We start from the raw sequence: 24,649 nt of genomic DNA, 5'->3' as shown, positions 1-24,649 counted from the left end.
AACGTATTTATTGTTCTTATTTGTTTGTTTTTATATTTAATTATTCATTTATATATTTTATTATTTATATATTTATTTATTTATTTATTTATTTATTTATTTATTTATTTATTTATTTATTTATTTATCTATTTATTTATTTATTTATTTATTTATTTATTTATTTATTTATATATTTATTGCTATATGTGATGCGATCAAGTAAAATCAGTCGGAATTCGGAAATATTGATTTTGAGAAATATTTCTTTTTGTTTCCTTTGTTTTGGGAACTCTTTTTAAATTGGTCATATGTTTGGAACCGGTTGTTCAATTTCATTTATTTCAATGGGGTTTTCTGCAAAATCCAGCTTTGTAAATGTTTTTACTATCTTATAAGACACTGAAAATTTAATTTTTCCGAGTTCCGACTGATGTTGCTTGATCATGTGGTGGTCTTTTGAGGGTCACGGTCTCCAAATATTGCTTGGCAGACAGCATTCGAATTCAGCATACCCAGATTAACAAAAATAAGCTGGTAGCCAACTTTTACTTTTAGGAACACGATTTTTCTAAAATAGAACTAGTATTTAATACGGGGATATTTTACTTCATTTGTTATTTTGTATTCATTTATTGTTTGCATGAATCGTCTAGATTTATTTTTACTTTTTACTTTCACTCTTTTTAAAACATTAAGGCCGATTTGTTTTACTTTTTTTTTAACATTCAGTTGTAACTTGTGAAGAATGATGTCTAGGAAGTTGGGATGCTTTATATTAAAATTACAGACGGTATTCCTAGCAGAACAATTTAAAAATATATGTTTTTAACACGCACGAGAAACAAGGGTTCATGCGAGTTTAACATACTATCAATGCCCACTAAGCATGCTAAGACAACGTTATCGGAATGTTAATTAATTACTTATTATTAAGCAATATTAAATGAATAGCTATCTTTACTGGATCAGAGCCCTTTAAGCTACCTAATATTAATAAACTCAATTCTATGCTACTGAACAAACGTGCATTATTATAACACAACATGCTTAAAACAAACTCCCTCAGGACGTTCAGAAAATGTGGCCACTATAGCTTGCACCGGAATATTTGTTTGAAACGCCAATTTGACGGTGCGCTGAGTCATACGGTATGAAAAAAAGGGTCTTCGCGCATATTATTGCCAGGAAGCTCTTTAGCAAACGAGTTAAATGAACACGGGAAGGCAGACAGCTGGTAGGGGCAGGGTATAGCTGACAGAACACTGCCCATGAAGCAGCTGTGTGGATATTTGTGTGGATATCTGTCTAATATTGGATACAAGAAATGTCTTGAAATATGTTATTCCTTCAAATTTTGCGGTGATTTTGTTATCAGAATCGTTTTTGTGTAAGCTTAGTCTACGATGTAAGTGAAACGCAAACGCAGTTTATTTTTTGTTTGGACGAAACAGGTGGGATTTAAACATCCAAAAGACAGTTTATTTTGACAGAAGTATAATTAATGTCTTTTCACGTGTTCAAATCATCTGGAGCGCAGAGGTATATACAACGACAACTTCAGAACGGTATTTTGTATTATATACCGATTTTCGAGCAATTAAGCTATACATTTTAAATATAGCTTGATCCGCACCTGGACGTGTTAAGCACGGTATATACAGACAAAGGATATACGCCAGAATGCTTACAGTTTCTGGTGCTGGGGCCATGGTGCCCCCGTCACCAACAGAGAGTGAGAACACAAACTTAAATCGTGATGGTGTTCTTAAAGAAGGCGTCTTGGAGAAGGAATCTAACGGATTGGTGTCGTGGAAGCGTAAATTCTGTGTGTTGACAAGGGATTCGTTGGTTATATACAAGAAAGGAACGAGGAAAGATGACAATGATAGCGAGAAAAATATACTATACAGGTAAAGCATTTTGTGTTATTATTGTTTTATACATTTAAAGGTATCGTCAACAGTATACAGGGTGACTCAATAATGTGGCACGATTTATTCCATTCAACCAATTGAGGTAATTTTGAAATTGAGATAATATTAATAATAATAATAATAATAATAATAATAATAATAATAATAATAATAATAATAATAATAATAATAATAATAATATAATAATAATAAAATAAAATACATAAACAAATAACCTCGTCGTACCAAATAGGCTATAGGCTAAAGATGTACAGGATTTCAGTAAAAGGTCTATGGTATGTTAAGTCAGTGTGCAATTTCGTGCCATACAATGAGTACCTATGCATGCCGCAAATCATTCACAGGGACATACATGTGCCTAATGCACGATGTTTGTATACCTTAAATCAAATGTATCACAAAGATGTAAATTGTTAAGCGTAATTTATAATGTAAAGTAAATTGTTGTTTCTATGCCATTGGTGTGAACGTACAATAATACTATAGAAAATATCGTACTGGTGGTTTATCATCTTTGAGGCCCCTGCATAAACAACTATACATTGTACATAACAATAACAACAACAACAACAACAGTAATGGCAACATTGAACCAAATCATCCTAGCAACTGTCAAAATAAAACAAAATACACTCAGTGCTCAAAATGAGGTGTCCTTCAGAACATAAACACTTAAAATTTCCGCGGACCCGCTTATAACCTCCTTGGCATTGCTTGCAATAATAGTGACAAAGTGTCACAAAACATGGACCAATTTAACATTACAATCTAACATTTTTTTTATTATGGGTTCAGGCCCGTGAACATTGATGAAGGCCTGTAGATTTCAAAACCAAGGGCCCAAATCGCCTTTGTAGAATTGGGCTTATTTTGAGCACCGAATTTACATGAAACACAAACACAACTTGTCATGACATTATAGCCGAAGCTATTAATTTGAATGTGTAGGCTCCCAGCAAACACAAAAACGTTTTAAAAACGTTTTAAATAAGTTATATTTTGGCTTTTGGTTTAGGTAAAAACGTTTTAATAACATTAAAATGTCGGGTTATATAAAGGTCATGATAACGTTTTAAAACGTTTTGTATGAAAACACACTGCAACAATATTTTAAAATGTTTTCAAAAAATGTTATTGTAAACTCAAAACCTTTTAATAACATTTAAATGTTGGGTTATATAAAGGTCATGAAAACGTTTTTAAAACGTTATTGAAAATATTTTGGGCAAACGTTTTTCGCAAAATATTTTTTTTTTTTTTATATAACATTCTTTTAGAATGTTTTGTATCAAGTTTTCAAGAATGTTTTTGGAATGTTATTAAAACGTTTTTATACCCTTTATATTATCCGACATTTAAACGTTTTCTGACAACCTTTTATAACCTTTTGCGAATGATGTCGAAAACGTTTTGTGTTTGCTGGGCTATAGCTTGGTTTTTGTTTTTTGTCTTCTGCTTCTCGTACATTTGTCACTTATTGCTGTCACTGTGTCTGACTTATCTTCTATATTTAGGCCAGTAGATTTAATGTGAAATAGGGGCTATATTTCCGTTATATTTTTCCTAAAGACATTTGACATACCACATCCGTCATGCCCGACTCATAGGGATTGACTCATACGAATGTTTCTTTGAATTTGATTGCCAGATTCTTGTTGGGTGCTACATAGACTTCTCCGTAGTCCACTTGCCCATTTTGCATACTATGGCCATTACATTTAAGCATAAAACTCTGATTTATATTGATTTGTGTGCAACTGATAGATTTTCACATCTGTATCTGATCTTTTCAGTCACCACACTCCCTCTGTTTGTTAGCTTCCCAAGTGGACTACTGACTTTGCCTTGCGATTAAAATTTTAACACGGGACTCTATGGAGAGTTAGGCCAATTTCTGGCCTAAGTAAAATTGGCCATGATGTAATGCATATTTAAATGGATCTGCCTTGTGATTGGTCGCCCATATCTCGCTATTGTTTAAATCTTCCTGGCCCGCGCCATTACCATTAACTACACCGTACACAACTGTCTGTGGTATTTGCGGCACTTTTGTGTTGACGCGAAAGTTAATCTCTCATCAAACATCTAGCGCGTCTTATACTATACCATGCTTAGTACTTGTGGTTAATGGACTGATAAACAAGTATGCTTGACTGTGTGTTTTTAGAGAGCAAAGTCCCGGGGTTCTGCTTACAATTCAAAGTCCATAGTCGGATTTTCGGGGTTCGCTATCAATAAACTGGTAGATTCCAAAATCAGAATTGTTCAGTATTAAAGTGAGCCATTATAATTATGCAAAATAATGTTGCATTCAGTTACTATTATTATCACTAATTATCTGATATTTTTAACTCTTTATGACCATTTTACTATTGAATACTTTAATTTTAATAAACATCAGTATAATTTTGAGTTCAACGAAATGGGTTCATCATGACTAATAATAACATATTTTAAATAAAATTCGACTATGGCATAGTCTAGGTGCTACATGGAGTATTATGGTAGATTAAAGATGTACCACTATTAGCCCCCTGTGAAAGTACAACTTGATATTGGTAACATGATATCCTCGTAGAACAAAGGGTGCAACTTAGAAACCTTTTGCCCCGTACACCCAGCAAACGCGTTATAAACGACACGTTTTAGTTTTATTTCAAAACGTTTTAATATAGCATTTACCGTATCGGGTTAAAACACTACATGCACAATATTGTAAAAATGTTGTCAAAATATTAAAGGAGGATTTCGTGATCCTAGCATCCTCTTTTTATGACATTTTTCAGTAGATATCCACGAAAAAGCTTATTTCCAAAATTTCAGTTGATTCCGATTTTGCGTTTGCGAGTTATGCATGATTATGTGTATTACACTGCTCCATAGACAATACGTTGTAATTTCGTTCTGGTGCACCAGAACGAAATTCAAATTTGGCGATATTTTTGCTAAACGAATTAATCTGCAAGAAATATTTGGTACATAAACATTATGTAGCCAGAGGTATCCAGTGGTGTAAAAATCTCAACTTTGTTTTGGGAAAAGTGGGGGAATGAGGCTGTGGATCACGAAATGCCCCTTTAATGTAAAATAATTGCTGATAAACATTTTTGCAAAATATTTTGTAAACTCATAAATAACATTATGCTAGAATGTTTTACATCAAGTTTTTACAAATGTTTTGGAACGTTTTCAGAACGTTTTAAACCCTTTATATAACCCGACAGTAAAACGTTTTCTGTAAAGTGATATGTGTTTGCTGGGTGTAGGGAGATCCATGGAGGTTCTAAGAACAAATGGGTCATCAACACAAAACAATACTCATCTAAAAGTGAACAAAACAATTTTTGGTATACGTATTGGAAATCCCATGAACAATCAGAAAACAAAACATGAACAAACAAAAAAAGACAAGTTAATGATTTATTTGTTCTGTTAAGGTGTATTTTTTGTCTTTTCATGCTTCAGCTTATATTTCCACATTTCCCTTGGTTTATGTGTACTCAGTCAGAAGCAAAAAGCCAACGCACACTCCAAAAACTGTGTTGATCACATTCATAATTTCACTTTGTAAACATGTTTAGAAGCTGAACATTATGTATCAAATTCCTAAAGATTAGTGTTAAATGGCTAAACAGTATTCATCAATAATCTAAACATTTTTATTATTTAAACACGTTTATAAAGAGAAGTCAAGAATGTTTCTAGAAAAGTGTTTAAAGGCTAAACACTTTTTGCAGTGTATTTTATATATCATTTACTTTACGAGTGTGTTTTGTTTGGCACGTTTGGTACATATTCGTTCATGTCAATTACAGAATTTCTTGTGTGTTTTCGGTTCCCTAATTCATCATGCCATTTTCTTTTCTTTTCTTTTCTTTTCTTTTCTTTTCTTTTCTTTTCTTTCCTTTCCTTTCCTTTCCTTTCTTTTCTTTTCTTTTCTTTTCTTTTCTTTTCTTTTCTTTTCTTTTCTTTTCTTTTCTTTTCTTTTCTTTTCTTTTCTTTTCTTTTCTTTTCTTTTCTTTTCTTTTTTTCTCTTCTTTTCATCAACAGTGCGAATTTTGCATCTCTAAAGTATCTGTTGTTATTTTTTTTTATTGTGATCGCTGCTTCTATTTACAGAGTTTCACTGGAGGATATTACATCAATCTCCAACATCGAGAAGGGTAGGAATCACATTCACTTCGCAGTGGCCACCAAGGATGCCGGATGCATGGATCTCCGCGTGGGGATCAATCAGCGAGACTGGATCACCCAGATCCAACTCGCCGTGTCTGCAAGGAGATCAAGGAATAGCTTTATGAATGAGTTAAAAAGAAAGACTTCGCAAGTGACGCATAAATATAGGAAGCATGGGTGTAAGAGGCTGTCGTTTCATAAAGATCCCGAGTATGGAGATGGTAAGATTCTATAGGGTGCACAACTTATAAGTTCCCCCTAATGCTTTTTGAAATAAATCGAAAATTATTTAACGAAATGTAAAATTGTAAAAAGTTATGAGTTGCCTTATTTGTTTTACAAATCTGGGCCAATTTTTAGTGTCACACATCTTTGCGTTTGGTCACAATGGTTCATTATGTAAAAAAGAGAGAGTTTTAAAAGTTGCACCTGGGTCCATAGGAGTTAATTGTCAAACAATACAGTATGTTAGGCCTGTCCATGTGTTTGTAATGGAAATAAAACGTAAAGTCTAGATGTTTAGTTGACAAGTGCATTGCAACGTCGCCGCATACTGTTTATTAAATTCCGGACCCGTTGCTGGTCCATGTTGTTCCATTATGTTGGATTGCTCGGGTTAGCTCTTGCAGTGTTGTGTTTTCATTGATAAGGTGGTCAACCTCATTTTTAATATATCCCTTCCATCTCAGCCATTTATCATTAAAAAGAAAAGAATTAAACACCTGCTCTGCTTTTGAAAAAAAAGAAAAAGAATACCAAAGATTAAGATTCTTTTACAAACACATGAATTTTTTTTTTTTTTACATAATGAACCATTGTGACTGAACGCAATGACGTGTGACGCTGAAATTTGATCCACACATGTAAAACAAATAAGGCTACCCATATCTTTTTACAGGCTTGCATTTCGTCAAATATTTTTCGATTTATTTACAAAAGTATTTAGGGGGAACTTATAAGTTGTGGACCCTATATTATTATAAAGGCTTCAATGTAAAAAGTATATGATTTGAGATGTTTTCTCAAAATTCCAAGAGCTATTTCAGGAACCACAACACCAATACTTGGCTTGTTTGTACTCATTTTGATGTATTTTTCATACTGATTCGAAATATTTTTTGCTTTGTTTTGTTTTGTTTTGTTGCTCCTTTTTTTTTTTCTTTTTTTTATTAAGTTGAATTTGAAAATATATTCACTAAAAGGCTATGAAAAATTCTAATTAACTTTGTTAGTTCATAATAAAAACGTTGCGTCTTATCCGCAATAATCAATCACCATCACCCACCATGACCGTTATGGTTGATCACTTCATTAAAGGCTTAATATGTTAAGTATGAATAAATTCTGACAAACCGTTTTCTCCCATCCTTTTGTGACTTATTAAAAGCTCGTTTCGTATCATTTGGAGCTATACGTGCATTCAGCTACCCCCATTTGAAATTCACACTCCCATGTAGAAGATAAGGTCATGTCTTCCAGAGAGACAGTGGCGTGTCCAGGATTTGAGTGTGTGGGGTGTGGGGGTTGAGTGTTGGGTGTTGGGTGTTGGGTGTTGGGTGCGGCAAGGGACAATTTTCGTTCCAATTTGTCAATTTTATGTCCTTTTTTTAGTCCTTTTTACTCTTTGCCGTAAGCCCAGGAAGGACGTGGGATTCCCTTCGGCTCTCTCTTGGCTCAGAGGATGATTTAAGCACTTCCCAGCAAGTCTTGCGGTTAGCACAGCTGTGTGAGTGAACATGACACCACTGCCCGCCCACTGCATACACACGTGCATGGTTAAATTTGAATTTGGACAGATATATTTACAATAAAAAAACCTTCAAAAAGTTGGTCGATTTCACATTTTATGTTATCTACAGAAGGTGTGAATTATCCTTCATGCATACATCACTTTAGATCTGAAATCGACCAAGTAATAATGACACACGGGCAATTCTAAAACAACATCTTTTGCACAGAGTTCAATGGGATTTGAAAAGTAAAGTGGCAGTTGAAACTCTAGTGATAACACTTTTACAGTGCATGACGGGGCTTCCTTAAATCATCCTCTGCTCTTGGCTATGCCACTGCAGAGAAGGTGTGTGGATTGCGCTATTCCAGAAAACAAATGCACACCCCCAATAGAGGAGTAAGTTTTCAATCAAAGAATTGTCTGGATTTCCAGGTCTGCTTTCTGAAAACGACTGGAATTCCAGTTGCAACTGTAATTTGAAAAAAGCTTGGAAATCCAATTAAATGAAGGAAAAATCACGGAAATGTCCAAAATGAGCTCTAAAATATAGAATTTCTGATTTTGACATATTTTTCTGCCGGTGGACACTTTAAAAGTCTGGATTTCCAAAAGTCACCATTAGACAAAGAGTCCGGAAATCCAAACTCCTCTATAGTGGGTGTGCATATAAATATGTGGAATAGTCCATTACGACTGGAATAGCACATTTACCTTGTTAGGATCCATTAACCTATATTTTCATAAGTCACTTAATTTTTAACATTGGTATAGCGAATCCTCTATGGTATATAAATGATGATGTTATTGCACTTCTTTGATGAATCACCATCTTTGATGTTCATATAATTATGGACGTTACGGGTCACTGATATCAATTCACGTATAAATTTCGCTCGCTGGTATCATTAATCTGGGGTTAATATTAACATTTTATGTTTAGGCGTGTTGGTATAAACCCGAAGAAGGAAAATGGGTCATTTGTCGCAATGCAATCACTTTTTGGGATTTTTTTTTTCGTTTTTCATTGTTGCCCAATTATAATACCGGCAATATTGTAGAATATAACATTAAAATGTAACTTTCGGTTCCTGGGGAAAATAATTATGATTAGAAAATAAGAGAAGATAAAAAAAAGTCTGGATAAAGGTGATCTATGATAATCGCAGTACCGCTGCGCACATAATTAGAGATTGTCGCTATGAGCCTTCATTTGCCTCCAAAGTGACTCTGTTAGTAGCTAATCATTGCAGAAGTGTTATTTATTTTATAACATTCGGCCGAAGCCAGGCAAAACCCAATAGTGCTCAGAGGCTACTAAGTTCAAGGGATGCCTCCAGATATGACGGGACAGGGATATGGGAAGAGGTCCGATTTTAGAAGCAGGAGGAAAACCGGAGCACCCGGAGAAAAACCTGCGAGGACGAGCATGGATCGGCAACCAAACTCACATGTGGCACCGCGGGGAATTGAACCCGGGCCACAGTGGTGAGAAGCGAGTGAGAAGACCACTACACTAACCCGCCCTAGATATACCACAATACACAAATGCAGCCAGTTTCATGAAAGCAACTAACAACGTAATGTACATGCACAAAACTTAACAACAATTTTTTTTGAAAAAGTCATAAAAACGTTTTGCATGAAAACACACTACAATATATTGTTTAAAATGTTGCCAAAATGTGAATATATGTTTTCATTTTATTTATTTATTCTTTTTTTGGCAAACATATAATAATGCCAACTATTTTCTCACTTAAATTGCGTAATGTTTGCACATTATTTTTTTACAGTAAATTTACAATAAATGTCTTTGAATTTAACGAAAACGTAGCCCTGTACACTTATGCCCTTTATATTACCCAACATTTAAACGTTCTAGCAACCCTTTCTGACCTTTTTGAGAATAATATTCTGTGTTTGCTGGGTCTGTGTGTTAATAAACATAAAATATGGAATTTTGGAAATAAATCACTCAAATATAACATTCACTCATTTAATAAACAAGATAATACTAAATAAATTTCACCCATCTTTCAGCCATTATTTCGAAATCAAATTTAGCGACAAGCGTCTTACTTGGTTTTAACTCCACTTTACCATTTACTTCTTCCATATACGATCCCATGGGATATGGTCATGTCACACTAAGGCATAGGGTTTATCTATCACGTTGAACCCTATCAGTTTTCTTTACTTTTTTATGATATTTTATGATATATATATTTTTTTTTGTAATATTATTATTATTATTATCATATTTTTTTTTTAATTGAGCATTCAATTAATCATTTAGGTGTCATAAATATTGTTCTTTTTGAGAAACGAAATATTTTCACCTTTCGGTTTTCAAAAATTGTTATTATTGCTGCAAACCGATTGAACATTTACATGAATATGACAAATCGCAATCGACCCAATTATAATTGACCCGCGGTTATCATGATTCAAATAACACCTTTTCACATTTCGAACATTGAATAACTCACTCAAATTTAGCAAATCCACATTATATCTTTCATATACGGTCCCATGGGATGTGCTCATGTCATACTAAAGCATAGAGTTTTTCTGTCACGTTTAGAATAGTTTTTATTACACTTTAGAAATATTACGAACCAGGTGCTAAATTATAATTTTTTTAAATTGAACATTCAATTTTTTTGAAAAATGATGAACTGTCGCCTTTTGTTTTTGTTTTTCTTTTTCTTTTTTTGAATAATGTTTTATGCTTCAAACATTTCATTTGCATGATTATGACAAATTGCAATCGACCTGATTAGTTTTGCCCCGTCGTTATCATGTTTCAAAAAACACATTTTACGCATATCGATCAAATCATGTTAATTGACTTATGTAATGGTACTTCTTTTGTAACATAGTCTCCAGATTATGATCATTAAATCATCCTACGTTCAACATCATAAATATAAATAATGCTATAATATTTCTTTCAATGTTCGATTCTTTATATAACACGTCTAAGAAAAACAATTACGCTTCAACAAATACATAGATATATAGATGATATAGTAGCTGGAAAAGACGAGGAAAAAAATACAAAAAACATGTCTTGCATAAAATGACGAGCTTAATTATTTCCACACCCTGTTAAGTCCACAACCCCATGTGTCTCATTTACTTGTGTGATACAATCACAATTAATTTGACAAGTTTGACATTAGCAACAATGAGCTTTACCATTAACAAGCCATTATCTACCATAACAATATGCAGACTATTGTTCTCATTTGGAAAACAAAGGCCTCAAACAGTATTGTTACTGTGCATCCATCCACTGTTTGCTTTGTAATGGTACATCCAACTGAAATTACAATACCTATTATAGCGTCACAACCCACTGCAATATCGCACAGGTAAAATAAAAAACATGGGGTTGTGGACTTAACACGTTTTGGAAATAAGCTCTTCAAATATTGTATACTAAATTGCTCCACGCAAAGCGTCTGTGACAAAGTGACCATCAAATATGACAGACTAGGCTAATAACGATAATTGGCTTCAAAATGAAAGACTTCCGATGTGACATCAAAATGTTCCGTGTTTGACATTGAAATAACAGAATTAGAAACTTTTAGGAAACAACATGTTACATAGTTGCGCCGATAAATATATCAGTTTACAATCACAACCCAGTAAACACAAAAATATGTTTCCCAAAAACATTCGAGACATTCGAGGTTAGACATCAAGATTGTTAGGAAACGTTTATAAACGTTTTAAAACATTCGAGAAAGGTTAGACATCAAGGTTTTTAAACGTTTTTAAACGTTTATAAATGTTGGGTCATAATTACATTCAAAAACACTTTTGAATACTTGCTGCAAGACAATCTAGCTAATGCTTGTTAAGGGTTCGGTCACCCACCTTTGCACATGGGGGGGGGGGGGAGAGCACATCATACACACCAAATCAAATTCTGAAACGAGGAATGTCCTTCTGATATCAAATAACAACATTTTGGCAAGTTAATAAAAATTTTAGTGCATACCATTAGATTTATAAAGTTTACTTCGAGGACTGTTATATTGACCAAAAGCAAACGTTTTAAAACTTACAAAATAACTAAAAACATTGTTGTGTTTGCTGAGATAAAAACTATGAAAATCAAACTTAAATTTAATGGCCTAATTCGCTACAACCAAATGTCCACGTTCCAACGCAAGGTTTGTATTCAAATAAAAACACTTGCCTCTTCTGCAATTCTTCGTCTTTTTAATTATTTCTTGTAAAATTTACAATTTTATGGCGTGTCCCAAAATGCATTTAATTGCTATGAAATTATTGAAATACGAATATATACTATATAGGTATGCTAACCTCGATGCGTGCTAATTAAGTCTTAATTATGGATCGACAGCATTCTGAAAATTGCCATTTATAATAAATCAGTATCTTTATCAAGTACTAGTATTCACTAATTATTAACCCTTGCTGTGCGGTAAAAAAATACGTCAGACAATGTCATATACAACATTTAAATTTCTACGTCAATTGCGAGTTTAAAAAATCACAATTGGATATCACGTAAACATGTATAAAAGTACAAATCGTTCATATCTAGTTATCTTTATTACTGCTACAATAATTATTGCGGCCCATATACGAACAGATGTTATTGATAAATATCCAGGGACCCTAGATGTAGAAGTGGATACAAAACCTACAATAATGCACTGTTAATTTTAGTGTGTACAGTGCACAATATTAGATTCTGTACCAACACTTGTATCTATAGGTCTTTGATATTAATCCAATCAAATTGATCGTGTATGGGCCGCATATGGTTAGCAAAAGTCATTTCATGATTCCAATTAAAACTGATTAGTATTTCGTATAATGGAATTCACTCTGATCAAATAATGAATTGAATTGAATAACTGACTACCTACTTTACATAATGCAAAACCGGATGGGAAATCCCTACATGACTCACGCGGCAGTGAACTAATCAGTGAATAGTGAACCAAAACGAACTGCCCTTGGAGGGGCTCGCAAATCTATGTGCATGCAAACATTTAGCTGTATAGTAAAATAGCTGAACTATTTGATTTTAATATAATTCAGAATTATTTTTTTTTATAACGGCATTTTCCGAATGATTACAAACAAATCTTGCATCAGAAAGAAAAAAAAAGAACAAGATAAATACCAAAACCAGAAAAAAACAACAACAAACAAACAAACAAAAAAGACCAGTGTCGCATGCTAATGCTAAACAGTAATCGCATTTGTATGGTTTTACAAACTTCCTTTGCTAAGTTTGCTTTCATGTATTTTTTAATAACACAGGAGGATAAGCACTTTTACCCATGCACCATTATTCATATATCAATGTTTACCGTCATAATTCAAAGTTCTACATATAAATGTTATCATGGTAGATAAAATGAATTAAAGTTTTAACTTCAACACTACACTATTTTTCGATCACCTGGAATGTTTTCACTAGTGCGACTAGCGTCTTCAGCAGATGGTGATGCTGTGTTGATCAGTGAGAGATATCCCGATTGTAAACAAGATATCAACACAGCATCACCATCTGCTGAAGACGATAGTCGGACTAGTGAAAACGTTCCAGGTGAGCGAAGTGTTGAAGTTAAAACTTTAATTCATGATAATTGTTATCATTATTTTATTTTTACCTTTCCTCAGGAATTGGAATAACCATTCGTAACGAAGATGACGTAATAGTAGTTGCAAGAATATTCAACGACGGACCAGCGTACAAGACAGGAACATTAAGATTAGGTAATAATGCATAACCCTGTTCATTTTAGCACAGTGTGATCATTTTTTAAGACTTAATTAAACAATTTTTCAAACTGAAATGTGATGTGATCAAGCAAAGTCAGTCGGAAGTCGATATATTGATTTTCAGATAGCCAAACAAAGAAAATAGTTTCTTTTGCTGTTCATATCTTTGGAACTAAATGTTTAATTTCAATGGTGTTTTCTGCAAAATGTAGTTTTACAAATGTTTTATACAATTATGTGAAAAACTGAAAATTCAATATGTAGGCCTACGACTTCAGCCTGATTTTGGCTACATAATGTTTATGTACCAAAAATTTCTTGCAGATTATTTCGTTTAGCAAAAATTTCGCCAAAATTACAAAAGTGGCCTATGGAGCAGTGTAATACAGATAATCGTGCATAACTCGCATACGCAAAATCGGAATCAACTGAAATGTTGGGAATACGCTTTTTTCGTGGATATCTACTGAAAAATGTCATAAAAGAGGATGCTAGGATCACGAAATAACTCCTTTAATTAATAACTATTAATTAATTGATCAATAAGGGAGCAAACAGCATTTGTAATTTTGCTATGTACTTGTCTCTTCTAGGTGACCAAATTATTGAGGTCAACGGTCAACAAGTCGGTGGTAAACATGCAGAGGGTGTTGCATCTATCATTAAAGCTGTACCTGATCACGTGATCTTATACGTCAAACCAGGCTCTGTAGACAGGTTGGTAGGATGTGGGCGATATAAGTATCAAAAGTAAAGTATAGGCCTAAGCCTAAATTTAGTTGTTTTTTAATGAACTTCAAATTTAAGATTATACCATGTCATTCAAAAAGCCTCCATCATCACATCTCTGTTATCTTACGTGCCAGATATTGAAATTACCCATGACTATATTCTTGGATGCTAAAATGTATTTGCTGAAAATGTAATTATTGGTTGTTTGGATGTGTTGGTTAAAGCGAATACCGGCAAATTTGGTGCGGAAATGGTTAAAAACCGAAGCCGAAAGTGTAGTAAGCATCATATTGTAGGTTTGGATAAGCTCCATAAAAATATTGGAGGTTTCGACCGACACACAATGTTAGTGAAATTTGCCAGATTTCGATAATATAGGTCATCTTATAAGGGTAATGCGTCCTTAAGCAATGGATGCATATTTACTTTAAATTAGACGAACAGTTTTGTTAATACCTTATTATATAATACTTACAAAATACAAAAATTGTGCATCGCGTACGTCGTATTTGATTTTCACACAAGAACCAATTAATACGACTTGAAGCAACAAGTGCTCATCCTATCAAATGCAAAAAAAAACCTATGGAAAAAGATCATTATGAAGGCTATTCTGAAAATGTATCGATTTTGTTGTGCTACCGACACGACACCCAGTAAAACTGTGTTGCAAACCAAAGTATACTCATTTTTTTTTTGGGGTGGGGGGGTTGTTTTTGTTTTTTGTTTTTGTTTTTTAATATAGCAAGTAAGATAACAGAGATGTGATGATGGAGATAGAACTTTTTGAATGACCCTCGTACATGTTGACCTGTGGGGGGGGGGCGGTTTTTTGTTTTTGTTTTTTTGTTTTTGTTTTTGTTTGTTTTGTTTTGTTTTTTAATATGGCAAGTAAGATAACAGAGATGTGATGATGGAGGTAGAACTTTTTGAATGACCCTCGTACATGTTGACCTGTGGAGGGTGGGGGCGGTTGCTGTTATTTTGGTTTTTGTTGTTGTTGTTGGTGGTGGTGGTGGTGGTGGTGGTGTGTTTTTTTTTTAATATGGCAAGTAAGATAACAGAGATGTGATGTGGAAGGTAGAACCTTTTGAATGACCCTCATACATGTTTCCCGGGGGGGCCACTGGTCATTGACAAGGGGGTATCATGCGTGGCCATGGAGTTTCAAAAGCACCCTAAACAAGTATGTGCAACGACTGAAAATACACCCTAAATAAGTATAACAAGTGTAATATCCTACCCTAAACAAGTATTGGCGTTTTTTTACCCCTTAGCAAGTAAAACATATAGTTTCGACACCCTAAGCAAGTAATAGGCCCATTTTCATTGATTTCTAAGTAACTCAGAATGGCTCTGCACTACCAGGGCAGAATATGAGCCGGGGTTGAATATGAGCTATTTTAAAATTACAAAATAAACGTTACATTATTTTAAGCTGATTTATAGTATCAGAGAGCCTAGGGAATTAAATGAAAAGAAAATTTACAAAACTCTAACTAAGAAAAAACAACAATGAAGAAAAGAAAACAGAGAAAAAGAAGTCAAGAAATGGTTTTATATCATTTTTGTAGGCCCAATTAAAGTTTCGACAATTTATTCTCCATCCTCCAAATATTATTATAGACCTACAAATCATGTTTCAAAGTGAGACAAAAATCATAACATAGTGGTCAGATTTTTTTATGACCAAGGCCTTATTGCGAAAAGATAAAAGTGCATAATATTAATAATTTATTTTAAAAGCTTAAAATGACAACAATTAAGGCCTACTTCTGGAAGGAATCGGATGAATAATAGTTGTATTATTTCATAAGTTGAATAAACTATTAGGATGAAAATAAGTCGGTAAATAGCGACTGAGATGCATGGTGCTCAATCAGTTCAGCCAAGACTTGCAGGATTCGTGTATGACTGCAGAATTTGATACCAATCCAAAAACGTATTTTAATTCTGCACCATATCCATCTTACCTTTAAATATTCATTTGATGTTTTCACAATTTATTCAAAAGTTTAAGATTTGTTTTTTAAATAAAATCAAGATCACTTATTGTGACAAAATTCTGACAAAAATCTGATGCTTTTGACGATAATAACATGCATGTTTTTATTTATTTATTTTGTGGATAATAGGTCACAGGTCAAGTCAATCAATCCTCTACCGTAGATATTTGTGGTTAAATAATTGTACACAACATGAAAATTAGCTTGAAAATCTTTATTTTTATCCATAATACAAGATAGAAAATTCAAATAATAGTAAAAATATTTTAAAATTAAGTGAGAAACTTTGGACTTTATAAAGGAGAATTGAAACTCTTAAAATCAGAGTATACACGTGCTGTGCATGTACAATGTACATTGTACATGTACTGCATGTGTACATCACCATTGAATGTTGTAGGGTTGTGTAGCATTGAATGGGTTAATGGAAAAATATTAACAGGGCCAGCTGGGCGAAGTCGGCAATCTTTATGGACTTAAAGAAGAGACTAAAGAAGGACTGGAGTCTGGACGGACCCTAAATACGTAAATCTGTTGTGAAAAAGATACCCTTTTTCTCAAATTTCCATGTTTTTGACACCCTATTCACGATACGTACGTACAGTGCCTGATCGTGAAAAAAGACCCTTTTTACGTGATTTTTTGGCCACGCATGATACCCCCTTGTCAATGACCAGTGGCCCCCCCGGGACATGTTTACCTGTTAAACACGTTCCTAAACACGTTCCTAAACACACTCAGCATGCCTAATAACCATTAACATTACAAAATGAGTGTGTAAGCAATAAAAACATGTTGTGCATTAATGTTACAATAAATACCCTTATAAATACATACAGTGCTAATCACAAGCATCGCCTTCACGCGTGAAGTCGGGCGTGATGTATGGAAATAAATGCGTTGTAGTGTTATCCAAGACTTTTTCTTTTTAATATGTCTGTTTCTTTCTGTCTGTTTTTTCTTTTCGGGTTTCTTTTCCTCCTTCAATTGGGGAGAGTGTTGTTGTTGTTTTCAACTGGGAAAAACATAATGATTCATTTTTATATTGTCTTCCTTAGGCAGGTGTTAGAGCACCTGCGTCGAAGGCAATAATACAAGTATTATTCATATTCCCTGCTTACATATCGGTGTGTATTTATAAGTGATATTTCAGACGAATCAATGCCAATTAAGTGAACTGACAAATTATAAACAAAGATGCGCAAACAACTGAACAAACAAAACCATATCTGCCATCAATTAAACATTACCAATCAAAGTAATGAATCACAACGTAGATTTAACTGTGGCATATTTAATCCTTACCTCTAGTTTTGACTTCCGTAGAAATACTAAAATAACATCCCTATGTTCTTAATATAGTCTCTGACATTCAATGTGTCATATCCAATACTCTATTGTACTAAATTGACAACCGTCACATATTAATCTTGAAATATTTCCTATTATTTCATATTAATTTTACCCCTTTTCATACCGAAAGTCAATGTCATCAAAAATATATGAAATTTTAAAAATGCAATTTTTTTTCATTAACATATTTTAAATCTGCGTGAAAAATGCATTCAAAATGAACAAACAGGGCATAGGCCTGTGTTCGGTTTGGTGGTTCTTAAAAAGACCTTCAAATTGAGTGAACTAGAATAATTGTAACGTAATTTGTTCAAAGTAGGCTTACACTGTGGCAGAATGTGCAAAATTGTATTAGTAAAAAATGCGGACGTTGGATTACCTCAGGTAATTGGGTTTTCCTGATTTTTGTCGCTTTACATCTGATAGCACTTTAATGGTCTCATTGATTTTGAACCCACAAAATTGGCTTCATTCAAATTGGATTACATATTATTGTTTATCTTTGCAACTAGAAATAGCTCAGATATGTTATTTATTAGAGGCATAAAGCTGTTTCTTAGAAGGTGACTTTTGAAATAACCTGTAACTGTATATCAAAAGTCTTGATCCTAAACAAAAAAGTGAACAAACTGTGGACGTATCATTCTAAACATGTTTGGAACATAGATATGGAAAATGTTTAGCCCGTAAAAAAAACCGATTAGACATGTTTATGTATAATGAGTTTGGAGATTAAAACGTTGGTGATAATGTGCTTAGGTTTGTTCCTAAATCAATATGGTTAAGAATGTCATAATAACCATGTTTAAGTTATTAATAACACAAAATAATGTTAAAAGCGCACCTTTAACACGTAGTGATAATTAACTTTTTTTTTAAATTTCAGGCGTTTCAAGTGAGTAACACTCCCATTAATACATTCACTGTTCACAACAACTCCTAGCTATTAAAGTTTTCAAGTGTTAATTATTTAGTTTCTGCTCTGCTGTTTTTGCACTGTTCAATCTTATTGTTATTATTTCTACAGAGGAACGAATACATCAGCAGCTGATTTTGCCATGAATAGATACTACCAAAACAGTGGTTTAAACGATAGAATGGGACACGGGAATCTGGACGTGGAAGGTAATATTATTTACTAATATAACGTTATTCCGAGGATGCCGCCAGACAAGACTGGCGTAGCGTATTGTACGAGTGATCTAAAGCATAAACATCCCAAATGAGGCTTTCACACCTCGTCACGGTGACAACATGTATTAGAGAGATTGCGATTTCCAAACGCATGTATTGAACGTAAGTGGAATCTATTACAAATAACTCTCCTGTGACGGGATTTTGAATAGTTTCAACGTACGTTCGCCATTACGTTTGGAAATCGCAACCTCTCAAATCACCGTGACGCCGTGTGAAAACCTCAATTTGGATGTTTATGTTATAGAGCACTCAGACACAATACACTACGTCAGTCTTGTCTGGCACCCTCTGATTATATTAAGAATGGTGCATCATGGGAGCAAAGCACCAAATACTGTTGCGTCTGATGTAACCTTTGAGAGTTCCATTGATAACCCTTGATAACTTAATGGATAAGTTTGATAATTTTGATAAGTTCATAGATAACAACCATTGATAACACTTGGTAATTCTGTAGCATCCAGTAAAATATATCCATGTAGGCCGAACTAATGCTAACGGGGCATAATTTGTTTTCGCCCCCAAAACACCCGTTCGGCCCCACATAAAATGTCCAGGCACGCCACTGATCATAAGAAGCTGAGTTTCGTAAAGTTTGTATCATGCTTCAGTCATGGCACCACCAAACCTTTATCACCGATCTTGCTTCCAAGGGACACTCACCATGCTCACTATGGATGACTGTACAATCAAGTGAGTGTCCCTTGAAAGCAAGCACAAAGAAACAAAGAAACAACTGTGGTGGTAGCATGACTGAAGTATGATACAAACTTTACGAAACGCCGCTTCTTATCATCAGTGGCGTGCCTGGACATTTTGTGTGGGGAGGAGCGGGTACTCAGTACAAATGACCATGCGGGGACGTGCCGCAAACATGGGTAGCATTTTCAGCCTTCTGGTATATCAATGACCCCTTTTTCAAAGCCTATTTTGGTATATGAATGGGTCCTTTTTTTCAAAATTTTCTCAATTTTTTCGGAAAACTGCCCAATTTTTCCTTAATCTAGCAAAAATTTTCAAAATGTTCCCAAAATTTTGGGAAAATTTGTAAAAACTAAGACAATTTTGGGTAAATTCGGCCGAAAATTTTTACTTTTGGTATATCAATGGGTCCAAATTTCTTGAAAAATTGGTATATTTATGGGTCTACTTCCAAAATCTCAGCGGCACGTCCCTACCAAAACCAAACTTGAGTACTCCCCCCCCGGGGTATTTTAGTGGCGACGGAAAATAATGCCACGTGAGCATTAGTTTGGATTACTGGTAATTTTATCAGAATATCTGCGCGCTAAAACTTTCGATTTTGTACACTTTGAAGTGCATGACAGTTGTTGTACTTTGACCACATTCCATGCGTTTTACACTAGAAATGAAGGGGTTTACCGCATTAAGTATTTAAATAGCACCAAGAACTTTATGTGGTTTACTTATAGATTCAACTTGCTTGCGAAGATATTAATCTCGTAAAATTAAATAATGATTAAAACAACAAATCATAGGTGCTTTCCATAATGCGTTGGTTATATTAAGACTACATACACACACTGTACAAATATGACTGATAACACTAAATAAACACTAAAACACGTTTATTTTGTATTTCACACGTAAACGTATAGGAGGTGTTGCATACGATTAACACTATAACACGTTTATAGAGGTATTTGTGATAAAAATTTTAACACTCCAACACGTTTATATCACCAATATAAACATGTTAAAGAGTCATTCTATAAACGTGTTAATCGTATGCAACACATCCTATACTTTTACGTGTAGAATATAAAACGCGCGTTTATTAAGTGTTGTACGTTGTTTTTTACAGTGCATTTATTAATCATATACCTCAATGTCACTTTCACAATAAAATGACGACATTGTTTGAATATAAGGTAATTTTGTTTTTACTTTCTGGTATAAAAATATGTGGGAAGATATTTGCGTTTACATATATATATATATATATGTGATGCGATCAAGCAAAATCAGTCAAACAAAGGAAATATTTCCTTTTGTTTCCTGTTGTTTTGGAAACTATTTAATTGCTCATATCTTTGAAACGGGTTGTTCAATTTCAATGGGGTTTTCTGCAAAATCCAGCTTTGTAAATACTTTTTACTGTCCTATAAGAAACTGAAAATTTAATATTTTCGAGTTCCGACTGATTTTACTTGGTCGCATCACATATGTGTATACTGATTTTGAACGTGCAACATATAATATCATTCAAGTAACCTGATTAGTGACGTCCATTTTCGTCAATCATTGATTGAATGTGCCCACTCATATACGAACGTCTAGTCCTCCCTGGACCAACAAGAGAATGTATATTTTTATAGAAGGGCGTTGTTGCTACCTCGAATGATTATTAAAAAGTCATGATAAATTTTAAAATAATGTGGTCGAAGAATTAGAGAGTAATCCGCCAACTGTTAAAAGATTACAGCATGGACTAAAAATAAAGGTTCGCTAGACCAGACATCATTATTTAAAATTAACAGCCAATGGGTATATAATGTGAGCATTGACAGTATTTTGAAAGTCAATGTCAGTAGGCAATAGAGAACTATAATACCAGTATGAACAATTCTTCTGCATTTGTTTCTTTTATCTTCACCACATCTTTCGAAATATGATGTGCAACATTTATGGAATTTTGATAAGATTTTGAGAACTTGAATTTGAGACTAACCAGCACCATTTTCTTTCAATTCGGTTAATCATAAACAGTGTTTTGCGTCTTAAGCAAAATGAGCAAAATAATAAACTTAGTTCTTTATGATTTGCACCAGGGCTGTCAACTCTCACGCATTGGCCGTGAGTCTCACGCATTGGGTCACTTTCTCACGGTCTCACGCCAAGGTAGTATAATTTCACGCCTAGGTAGTAAATCTCACGCAAAAAGCTGGAAAATGAGTAAAATCTCACGCATCGGCATGAATAGTTTGTTGCTCCTCCCCCCCCCCCCCCCGCTTTTCACATTCCCGAGCGCCATGGCTCAAATAATCATGGTACAAAATGAACATTGGAGTCGGCAAATCCCGGTACGCCTCTGTCTCACGCCAAGCAATTCCAAAAAGTTGACAGCCCTGTTTGCACATGCACCTCACTATCTAATTAAGAAGATAGGTATATAGTGTTCATGTGCCGAACAAACAATACAGATATATTACCAGCAAAGTAAATTTTGACTGTAATATTCATATTTTGCTTTATTCTGTGTTTCTATTAATATTCCCTGCAGTTCCCATAAGACCTCGATCCATGGGTGATATTCTTGATATTGATGATGACATCGGAGCCGTACCAATCTATTCCCTGCATGACGCACGGAGAAGTCGCAAGGAATCAAAGAAACGTGGAAGACATAAGAAAGACAAGGAAACCATCAAACAGAACAGGATGTCATTGCCAATGTTATGAGGTGAACAGGAAACGTGGATAGATGGATAGATAGATAGATCAGTGGCTTAAGACTGTGACATTGATTATATATCGCGTGTATTGGTGCTATACTATTTTGTCCTCACCAGAGTTCTCTTTTTGTAAACATTTCTGAAGGATACTATTTACTACACTTAATAAAACAAAATAGACAATTACATTGCAAACATTCTGATATTATTTTAACAATTATTTATCTGCAAATCATGAAATCATCCGCAGATTTTCTTGTACCGTATATCTCAGCTTTTAAGCACATATCTAAAGATACAACTCTGCCAAACGCCAATTAACACACCGGGCAGAATAATAACCCAACGCAGTCTTTAGGGCAAACCGGATTATAATGATCATAATTATGTTTAATGGGATAATGCTGTAGTATAGAAAGGAGTCACATACTATATGAGGTAATTCCAAGCGTTGCGGAATGAGGCAAAATGTCTAATTCGTACGATATTCTTTCAAAGACCGTTGCAGCAAATTGACTTAGAATTGGGATGGACGCAACAACATCGTCAGGGCAATCCGGATTATAATGATCATGATGTTTAATGGGACAATGCTGTACAGAAAGAAGTCATGTACTGTGGGCAATTCCAAGCGTTACGGAATGAGGCAAATTACCACCGTACGAAGTTCTTTTAAATACAACAGCCAAACATGTATTAACAGCACAAAGTGAACAGCATAATAGTAAACCATTTTTAGTAAGTGAATGATTGTGGTAGGAAAAACCTTTCCAAATTTGCACTTCCGTAGTTGCGAACGTATATTTCAGAGACTTTGAGGATGCAGAACCTCTAAATTTATGAGGATTTTTGATTTTGAACTGTTGTATCTGAAATATCTCTGATAGAAGTTTACAATCTGAAATTTAATAAGGAACAGACAGACGGAAGCTTCAGGCAGACCACGAACTGCTAGATCACAAGTGAACATTGCTAGAGTTAGACATGCGTTACAGCAAGACCCAAAGATCAGCTCAAGACCCTTTACCCAACATTCCCCAATCAAGCTTCTGCCAAAAGACTTGAATTGGTATTCCTACAAACTATAGTACCGTCATGGAGTTCATCCTGTTTGTTGAATATTAATCAAAAGCAAAAATTATCATTTCAACAATAAATCCTGTTAGCACTTTGCTGATTCGTCGAAATTGAAATTGATGAAAACAATCAGCCGTGTGCAGCTACACAAATTGGTGGTTGTATTCAAATAAGTATAACTTTAGTTTGCTGTGAGCAATTGCAACAATTCTTTTTTTATTTAAACGTGTAGAGTTTGCTCTTTCTAATGACGTTTTCATTTATCGCCGATTTCTTACAGATCTCTAATTACAGGCTCACAGCCCCTCAAACATGAGTTTACTTCTTTTTGACTCAGCCTGTAATGCCCGCCTTGTCTAGACCTAGGGTACATCATTGGATTGTGACGTAATTTCAGTCGCCTATCCCATCGTCCATTATTCCTGTCCTAATTTGGAGCCAATCAAAAATTGACCTAATTATTCACACAAATAAATCTATTATTAGTGAAGATATTTCTAAATGTAACAACTCAATTTACTTAGTTTTCATTATCACCTCATGATAATTGTAATAATTAACATTGCTAATCCTTATTGTGTCAAACATAATATATTGGTTTTTCTTCTTTTAATATCTTTTAATACACTACACAATTGAATACATGAATTCAAAACCCACCCAAGTCCATGGGAAGTGATTTTGAGAAAAAACCTGTGTATCATTTTAATTCCTTCAGTTAGATTTACCTGGTCAATATGGTAAGTTTTACGTGCCAAGGAGTGGGTTAAAATATATTAGGTGTGACGATTAGCATTTCAGAGACTTCGTGGGGTTCATTTTAAATGCTGGACTTGGGTGGTTTTTGAATCATATACAAAGACAACAATGTTGGAATGAGATTACCTCTAGTAAGATAATACAAAATAAAACACACAGGTATGTATAATGTTGATAAGCATTATGTCATGTAATATAAACCAAACACTTTCCTTTATTATACCCATTTTTTTTTCAAAAGTCACTCTCCAGCAATGAATGAGTCCCGGGGAATGAGTTACAAGTGGACTTTTATACATACTGGATTTCAATCAATGTGTTACAAGACTGAAATCATGGACTTGGGTAGTTCTTTCATGCATGCTATTTTTCAAATGCTCAAAAGACACAGAGGATGAACTTGAGCTGTTCTTTCATACATATGACAGGCCTATGTATAGCAACAATTTCCCATGATTGACTCGATTTGGCCAAAGTATGGACTTGGGTGGGTTTTGTATTCATATA

The 24,649-nt window shown here is 34.2% G+C and overlaps 1 protein-coding gene across 2 annotated transcripts; it reads left to right on the top strand.

The window, feature by feature from the left end:
* The first annotated feature begins 1,133 nt into the window (after positions 1 to 1,133).
* Positions 1,134 to 24,387, top strand: LOC140163048 (uncharacterized). Of its 2 annotated transcripts, none has more exons than XM_072186403.1 (6): positions 1,134 to 1,892; positions 6,036 to 6,313; positions 13,501 to 13,596; positions 14,196 to 14,352; positions 18,721 to 18,818; positions 22,135 to 24,387. In XM_072186403.1, exons 1-6 carry the CDS (start codon positions 1,663 to 1,665, stop codon positions 22,311 to 22,313), a joined length of 1,038 nt encoding a protein of 345 aa, XP_072042504.1. In that variant the 5' UTR covers positions 1,134 to 1,662; the 3' UTR covers positions 22,314 to 24,387. The 2 variants fall into 2 exon arrangements, with proteins under 2 accessions (XP_072042504.1, XP_072042505.1); XM_072186404.1 differs by having other exon boundaries at positions 1,138 to 1,892; positions 14,196 to 14,319; positions 22,135 to 24,386.
* Positions 24,388 to 24,649: the final 262 nt, after the last annotated feature.

The sequence above is a fragment of the Amphiura filiformis genome, chromosome 10, assembly GCF_039555335.1.
Source record: "Amphiura filiformis chromosome 10, Afil_fr2py, whole genome shotgun sequence".
Lineage (NCBI taxonomy): Eukaryota > Metazoa > Echinodermata > Ophiuroidea > Amphilepidida > Amphiuridae > Amphiura > Amphiura filiformis.
Note: the sequence above shows the minus strand (reverse complement) of the source record. Positions and strands in the feature narration are given on the sequence as shown.